The sequence below is a fragment of the Prinia subflava genome, chromosome 19 (assembly GCF_021018805.1).
Source record: "Prinia subflava isolate CZ2003 ecotype Zambia chromosome 19, Cam_Psub_1.2, whole genome shotgun sequence".
In the NCBI taxonomy this organism is placed as follows: domain Eukaryota; kingdom Metazoa; phylum Chordata; class Aves; order Passeriformes; family Cisticolidae; genus Prinia; species Prinia subflava.
The window spans coordinates 3,921,479-3,929,954 of record NC_086265.1 but is presented as its reverse complement, the minus strand read 5'-3'; the positions used below and the strand labels follow the sequence as shown (position 1 = coordinate 3,929,954).

Below are 8,476 nucleotides of genomic sequence, written 5' to 3'. Positions count from 1 at the left end.
AGATCTGACTCACTTTCTGTCTGTTTTGTGTATTTAGATTTAAAGAAAAGTCACAGGATTCCTGTCCCCATTGTAAGTAACCTCACTACAGCAAAATATTGTGGATGCTCCATCCCTGGAAGTGTTCCAGGCCAGGTTGGACGAGGCTTGGAGCAACCTGGGATGGTGGAAGTTGTCCCTGACCATGGCATGGGGTGGGACTGGATGAGCTTCAAGGTCCCTTCCCACCCAAACCATTCTGGGATTCTATGATTTTTAAAATTCTCTTAAATCTTTAATTGATTTTCGTGTTTAATTCATTTTGGACACTAAACCCCAGCCAGTTTGGCCTCTCCCCTGGGTGTCTTGGCATCAGGTGGCTCCACGTGTGTCTGGACTTTGGGACAGGGAGGGTTCCTTCTACTAATTTACATTTTAATGCAAACCCTTCATTTCCCTATCATTTTTCTAAACCACAATTAAGTGCTCAACCCTATTTTCCTCTGCCCTGTCACTGATATTCTTATTTTGATGCCCAATAATTTACAGGCAGGGGGTGGTTTAAGGATGAGTCAAAATGACTAAAGAGCTGCAAATCCTTCTCCTGCTAATGCGGGGTGTTCTCATCCCAGGCTGCATCCACCTTCCTGCTCCCAGCCTGGGATGCAGAGCCTCCTTCCTGGGAGTGGAAATAATTTGGAATTAGAGGGGTTTGTGTGGCTGAAGCAATGCTGGGGGGGATATTCTTTCTTCTGTGGTTACTTTTTGGCATTTTTCAAGCTCATTCTCAGGATCATGGAGTATCCTGAGGTGGAAGGGACTCACAGGGATCATCCAGTCCAACTCCTGGCCCTGCACAGACACCGCAACAATCCCACCCTGTGCCTGAGAGCGGTGTCCAAACACTCCTGGAGCTCTGGCAGGAGTTTTCCCAAATGCCAGAGCTGCTGTTTGCTGACTTCCCTGACACTTGTGCTTCCAGCTTTGTTCTGGGTCACAGGAGATCCTTGTGGAGAACTGGGAGCTCCTAAAATGTGCTGGCACTGGACATGGGAGGTGGAGTTTTGTGTGTGACAGAGGATATGCAGGAATTGTCCAGACCCCATTCCCTGACTCCCTGACCTCTCCCTGGCCTCAGGAGTGAACTTCAATCCCTCAGTGAGGAATTTGCCCAGAGAAGCTGTGGCTGCCCCATCCCTGGAAGTGTCCAAGGCCAGGCTGGATGAGGCTTGGAGAAACCTGGGATAGTGGAAGATGTCCCTGCCCTGACAGAGGGGTGGGACTGGGTGATCTTCAAGGTTCCTTCCCATCCAAATCCACAATTCTGTGATTTCTGTGAGTTCTTAATGCCCTGGGGACTGTCAGCAACCACAGACCTTCACACGATGATATTCCAGGTTCCCTGGTCTGCTCGGAATCTGGAGTGATGACTCCTACTCCTCCAGGATGAAATGTTTAGGAAAAATGTGTGTGGAGACATGGAATGATGATCTCCTGGGACATTTCTGTGGAATCAGCATTTGAGGCCCTTCCTGTGCCAATCTCGAAGAGGAAGAAGCATCACGCACGAGAGATTTGAACATTCCCTTTATTGGTCACACAGATTAAATTGAGGCCTTCAGAAAGCAAACAGAATTAACCTGCATATAAAATCACAGATCAGCCCATTCCTGTTTGCCAAGGGGCCGTGTGAGATCACAGGGCAGTGGCTCCTGAGATCACAAGGATCAGCTGCTTGTTGCCAGGTGTACAATGATTTCCTACACCCCTGTTTGTCCAGCAGAATTTTCCCAAATTCACCAAAGTGGGGCTGGATTTGCAGCAGAGAACGTGCTCCTGAATGTCTCACATTTGGAATAAGTGAAACCAAGAGGATCCAGTTCCTGAGGTGGGATCACACACCATGGAGTTCAGCATTAATCAGCAGGGAAATTTCTCCAGCCTTCGTTTTCCTTTTCCTACCCTTCTCCTGACTTTCCCCAGTGACTGCACCATTTCCAGGGAAGCTGGGAATTCTTTGGGAATGGCAGTGGCTCCCAATTTCCCCTGCCCAGCTGTGTTTGCTGAGCCCAGCCCGGGGATGCACTCGGGCCCACGCTGCTGAGCTATTCCTGGCACACAGAATCATCAGCAGACAGGAGCTGCATCACGGATGAGTAAGGAACACTTGGATTATCCACAAAGGAGAGTTAGCCAGGCACTGTGCTGGGCTCAGAGCAGCCTCTGGGTTGGAGGCTTCCTGACCATCCAAACAAACCAGTCCGGGATGGTTTGTAAAGCAGGAAAGACACGTGGCATGGGAAAATCAGCCAGGCTGGATCTTCAGAACTGTGTGTTGGCTCCTCAACAGTGTCCCTGAACACCCCAAAAACACCCCTGCTCCTCCTCTGAGGCACAAACTTTCCCAAGCCAGGCCCTTTCTCTGAGCTGTGTCCCATAGCTGGGAGAAATGGGAAGCTGAGGGGCCCATGAGAGTTTTAGGGGCAAGAAGAGCTACTTTCTTATGCTCTCTGCTATATATAGAGTCTGGCAAGCCCACAGGGCTGGAACATGTTGCTTTTGTTGCTAAAACATTGTTTGGAAAGGCCATTTTAGGCAAGTGCTGCTGTCTGGTGCCAGCTACACTAAGCAGGTGCTGCAGCCCAAGCTTTGTCCCGGCAGGAATGTGAGGAAAACTGGTGCAACCCAGGCACGTGCTCCCAGAGCTGCTGTAACTTCCCTGGGAGCCTCAGAGCTTCTTCCTACTAAGGAGCTTTTGCCTCCTGGGGGGGAGCCTGCAAATCTAATCACACACTGGGGGTTGGAGCAGCCAGCAGAGACCTCAGGTGTCCCCAGCTCCTGTTGCAGATCCTGTCCCCCTGCAGATAAACTGAACCCAGCCTGCCCTTTGCAGTTTGATCCCAGACAGCACTTGGTGCACTTTGCCACGGGTAATTAGTCCTTATTTGAAAGCCCTTCCTCCAGGCGGGTTGTGAAGGGAGTGGAACCATTTGGAAAACGGCAGCGAGCTGGAAACGAGACGCTGAGGTCGAGCAGCCCGCGTGTGTGTCCCTGTGTTGTTCCCATCCTCCTGCTGTGACCCCTAAGCTGCTGCTGTCACACATTCCAGGGGAGCAGCGCTCACAAGCGGGGCCCTGGGGGGGTGCCCGGCTGCTGCTTCTCCTGCAGGATGCTCCCGAAGAGCCGCGCTGCTGCCATGGCACAGCCCCGGTGGATGGTGATCCCAAACCCGCCGTGGCCGTAGTTGTGGATCACCTGTGAACCACAGAATCCCAGGATGGGCTGGGGGGAATCTCAAATCCCGTCTTGTCCCATCCCCTGCTGTGGGCAGGGACATCTCCTGCTAGCCCAGGTTGCTCCAAGCCCTGCCCAAGCGATCCCTGAAAACTTGCAGGGATGGGGCAGCCACATCAATAATTTGTTTCAGTTAATTGTTTCAGCATCTCTGACATTTATCCCTTGCTGTTAGTGAGGAGATAGAGAGAGGGACAGCAAGGCCTTATCACTGTCCTGGCCACAGTGACAGGGCACAATTAACACAGTCATTAATTACACAGCCCCCGGCGCAGTGCGGGTACCTCTCCCTGGAGATTCCCGAGGCGGATGCTCTCCCGCTCCAGGCGGACTGAGCACCGCGCTGGTCTCAGGCCGCTCCACTCACTCACGATTTTCGCCTTCTGCAAGCAAAAACACACCAGCACTGCACAGCATTCCTTGGAATCCCACCAGCCAAACCTCACTGCACCAGCTGAGCCATGAGCTGGGACAGGGGGTTCCCATCCTGCAGCAGCTCCAGGCAGAACAATTTGGGATGGCAGCTGAGGCAAATCCCTGTGCCAAAGCCCCACGCCACCTTTTCTGCTAATCCGGGGAAAACAGCAGCACTGGGAGTGGACACAAGCCAGCCTCACCCCACACAACCCTTCTCTAAAGGTGTGGGGACACCATAACCAGAGGGCTGGAACCTTCTGAAGCGCTGGTTTTATTTTTTACCACCTACATGAGAAATTATTATCCCTAAAAACCTTGTCTCAGTGCCAGCCCCAGCCCTGCCTGTCCCTCAGCCAGGTGGAAGAACCCCAAGTGTCCATGATGGACACACAGAAACCCCAACTCACGGAAACATCGAGGTCCCGTGGTTTATCCCAGTGCCCATTCCTGCACCCTGAGCTCCCCAGCTCCCTGTACCCCATGGTGGCAGTCGGGTCACCCACCTGGAGAGGCGGGAGCAGCCGGCAGCAGCTGTCCCAGATGGATTTGTGATCCTTGGCACTGTTCTCCTCACTCCAGTTCCCGTGCTGGTAGATCCCTCCCAGCACCGTGAACTCGCTCCTGCAGCGGGAGCCAAAGGAGACACACGCTGGTGACTTGTCCCCATCTGTCCCCTGTGGGGCCACCACATGGAGGGACACTGCGAGTGTGATGGATCCTGTAAATATTCCTGTGCTCTCCTCCCACACAGCCAAGAGAAACGCCAGGGATGAAGCCAGGCCTGGCAGACACCAGCAGGAGCCAGGGCCCAGATGAGGCTCTGGGGACACTGACAGAGGAATGTCACTGGTGCCAGCCAGCCCTGCCTCAGCCATCACCACCTACCCCGGGATGATGTAGGGCGAGTTGTAGATCCCAGATTTCAAGTCGTGAGTGATGATGAAATGCTTCACCCAGGGGGCCAGGACCTGGGAGATGAAGGGGAGGAAGTCAGAGCTGGAGAGTGGGTGCCAGGCTTGGGGGACAGCGGGAGGGACACAAGGGTCCAGATACGGGACCCTCCCTTAGCTCTGTGTTCCCTGTGCTGGCTTCCCTGGGAAGATGGGAAGACAGGAATGCAGGTAGGGAGCAGCTTCCTACTCGCTTCTGTTTCTCCCAGTAATCACCGTCTTCTCCCATAGATTTTTGTTATCAGCATTGTGCCTCTGACCTCCCCCAGCCCCCACCCTATGGAGAAACAGGCTGGAGACTGAGGGCATTCCCACAGCTGAACCAGGAATGGGATCCTGGTTTCACATGAGCAGTGTTTGCTGGGAATCAGGACTTGATCCCGCTGTGGCTCCAGCCAGAAGCCCATGGTTTTCCCCAGAGGGCACAGACACTCCTCGTGGTAGGAGATGGGTTTTTGGGAAGCCCCCAGGCCTGCCCCAGCTCACCTTGATGATCTGGCCCCGGCCGGGCTGCAGCTCTGGGTCGGGCTGCAGGTCCCCCGCGCGCATCCCGCTGCAGTTCAGCACCACATCCACACCCTGGGAAAACAGCTGAGGAGAGAGGGACACGGCTGGGAGCAGCACACAGGGATCTTCCCACAAAGGCACGACATTCCTGCTTCCAAATGAGCCACGTGCTCTTCCCAGCAGTCAGGAAATGGATAAACCATAAGGGCCAGATCCAGGGCACAGCTTCCCCAGCCAGCTCCTGCTGACACCCCATGTGTGCCACCAAGCCATTCCAGGGAAAGCTACCAATCCATGCTGGATAAATACTCTGCCCTGTCCTCTGTCAACCACCCCTCCATACCCAAGACTCTTTATCTTTCCTGGTAGAATTTATTTCCTGGATCTTGGCATAGTCTTGCTGCTGCCCCCTGGCCCATCACTCATTCCAAGGAATATCCCAGAGCAGCACCTGCCTGCTGGATGCTGCTTCTCCACCCTGGGATGGGGCTGTGCCCTCTGCCCTGGCTCCACATCCTCACTCACCTCCTGGAAAGACTCAACCTTCTTATGGAAAAACTTCACTCCCCTCTGTGTCAGCCTGGGAAGCACAAGTTCATTTGTTACTGGCAAATTAAAAGCAAATGTTCAATACCAGGACACCAGCTCAGCATTAGAAATTACGGGAATAAAATCAAGCCCCAAATTCTCCCACAGCCAAACATGCTTGGATGCAGCTCCAAGTATCCCAATACTTTCATTTTTGTCGTGCAAAAAACACACTCCTGGGCTCACTGTTAAAGTGTTACCCCACGGGGGCAATGAACAGGAATTCCAGACGCTCTTCCCTGCTGCCTAGGGATGCATCTCTGCCTACCCTATCCTGATGTGCAGGATGAAAATCCACACCTGCAGCCAGAGGAAACAGGAGCAGCTGCACTCACCTGTTGGTGAGCCAGGGCAGGTAACTCCTGCCCTCCAGCATCAGCGCCGTGTTGAACCAGCCATAGCTGAAACAGGAGGAAAGGAGGCTGTGAGGACCTGCAGGAGCCTCCTGCCCCAACATTCCTGCCAGCCATTGTGGATCTGGGACCCCAATTCCCCCTGAGACCCTCCTCACATGAGTGCATGAATTTTTCCTGGTTTTTTACAGCATGAAACACCTTCTGGTTTCCTCCCCCATTTTGACACTGGTGAGGTACAAAAGGACTGTCCTACCTGAGTCTCCAAAAAAGCAGACTGAAAAATACCTGTAACCAGGGAAGAGTTCGAGTTCTTTTGGTGTCAAGTTCCTGAACCCCAGGACAATGTTCTTCCAGGATGGGTCCTACGGCAGAGAAAGTTCTGAGCTCATCAATGAACCGGGATCACAGTGGGACAGAAGCCATGGGGGGATCATGGGACACAGCCCATCCCAGAGGGACACGGGTGGGTGTGCAGCTGCCAGCACAGCTGGACAGGCTCTGCCACTCCCACTCTCCTAAGGCTCAGCCCTTCCTCACACCAATATTGCCTCAGGAGCACAGAAAACACCGTGTCCAAGACATGGCACAAGGCAAACTTGGAAATATTGGGAAGCTTCCTCCTCAGGCAGCCGCTGAGCTGGAGCCCTTCCCAGCCCTGGCTGGGAGCTGCTCCTTACCGGCACCGGCTCCGTGAACAGGTTGTAGCCAGAAATGAGGTAAAGTCCCATTTCCTTGGCCGCTGGGGAGTGCATGTGCCCGAGGAGGTAATCGAACGTCTCTTTATTCCAGAGCCTGGGATGAGAACGGGAGAGTGGTGGCTGTGCCAGCCCCATGGAGCTGTGCCAGGGCAGCTCATGGCACACAGGGAGAGGGACACGGCACCATCCTCCTCCTCCTCCTCCTCCTCCTTACGTCTCCTGCAGGTTGCCGTGGTCACTCAGGTAGGGCTGCCACAGCCCGGCCGCGCCATCGCTGGTGGTGTGGGGGGTGAAGTGGTCAGCGTAGACCTCCAGCTCCAGGGAAGGCACCAGGCCGTGGAACTGCTCATGGATGCACAGGGCGCTGGAGAGCCCGATCACCCCGGCCCCGATGACGGCCACGCGCATGGCTCCGGCTCCTGCGAGGGACGAGGGCTCCGAGGGCAGTGCCGGGGCTGCTGGACAAGCTGGGAACACCACGGGGGAACATCAGCTCCTGCAGGAGCCTCAGCTCCACTGCCAGAGCAGCAGGGAAGGGCTGAGGTCCTCGTGGTGCGTCTGTGTGCTTTTCTTGTAAAGCCTCCCTGGTCCTCCTCGAGCTCTGACCAGGTGCTGGAGTCATGGATGGGGGCTTGTGGTTCCTCACAGTGGATGGGGAATGTGTCTCCATCCCTGGCTGTGCCAGCAGAAAAGCTGACAGCGCTTTCCTGCCTTGGAAAAGCCCTGTGGTCACTGCCTGTGCAGGAAGTGGACAAAAAACAGTTTGGGGAAGGGCTGGGGGTTCAGATCCTTGGTTGGTGCTGGGAGCAGGAATAAATTCCAGCCCACTGATTTTTTGGACAAGGTGAAGTCCGGCATCTCTGCCGTGCCAACAGTGGGACTGACATTTGCCGGGATGGAGGGATGAGTCATTGGAACGGCGCAGCAGGAGCTGCTTCCCATCTGCCATGGTTTTCTAACCCTCAGAAATCAGGGTCACCTCCTCCACCAGGGACAGGGACTCGCCCCAGCTCCCCTGCAGCACCAGCTGAGAAGATACCCGCCAAAATAATGGAAATACCAGTTTTCAACCAGTTTACCTGCGGAGTGTGGGGTCCCCGGAGCAGTCACTGCTGTGTCCAGAGGCTTCAGAGTCAGAGCTGTTATTGCAGCCCAGCAGGGCAAGGTCTGAGTGTCCAAACCAGCAGGGCCAAAGTCTGCTCTCGCCCCAGGGAAGCGGAGTTCTCACGTGATGCCACTGGCAGGTGGCCCCGGAGTCATGGAAAACGGGGTCACCACCATTGGTGGCAAAACGCCATCCCTGCCACTCGTCTCCATGGTGACCACTGGCGGACCAGGACACAGGAATGTGTTTAGGGTATGGTCTTGGAGCTCTTTTCCAACCGCAGTGACTCTATGACTTCCCGGTGTCTGGATTTGCAGAATCACTTAGATTGGAAAAGACCACAGAGGTCAACCTTTGGGTGATCACCATCTTGCCAGCTAGACCAGAGCACTACTGTCACATCCAGTTGCGTCTTGAACACAAGATTCCTGTGGGATCTGGAAAAATTGACTGCTTCTGGCTCAGTTTTTGAGTGGGAGGAGAGGCTGAGGGAATAGGGATTGTTCACCCTGGAAAAGAGAAGGCTTCGGTGGGACCTAATTGTAGCCTTCCAGTACCCAAAGGCAGCCTGATGGAAAAGTT

General features: G+C 54.5%; 1 protein-coding gene across 1 annotated transcript; it reads right to left on the bottom strand.

The window, feature by feature from the left end:
• Window positions 1-3,011: 3,011 nt before the first annotated feature.
• DAO (D-amino acid oxidase) lies at window positions 3,012-7,639 on the bottom strand. The gene is made up of 10 exons (XM_063416127.1): window positions 7,004-7,639; window positions 6,769-6,883; window positions 6,377-6,453; window positions 6,071-6,136; window positions 5,661-5,727; window positions 5,127-5,219; window positions 4,576-4,658; window positions 4,194-4,311; window positions 3,558-3,656; window positions 3,012-3,234 (listed from the first exon to the last, which is right to left on the bottom strand). Exons 1-10 carry the CDS (start codon window positions 7,195-7,197, stop codon window positions 3,100-3,102), a joined length of 1,047 nt encoding a protein of 348 aa, XP_063272197.1. The 5' UTR covers window positions 7,198-7,639; the 3' UTR covers window positions 3,012-3,099.
• Between the last annotated feature and the right edge of the window lie 837 nt (window positions 7,640-8,476).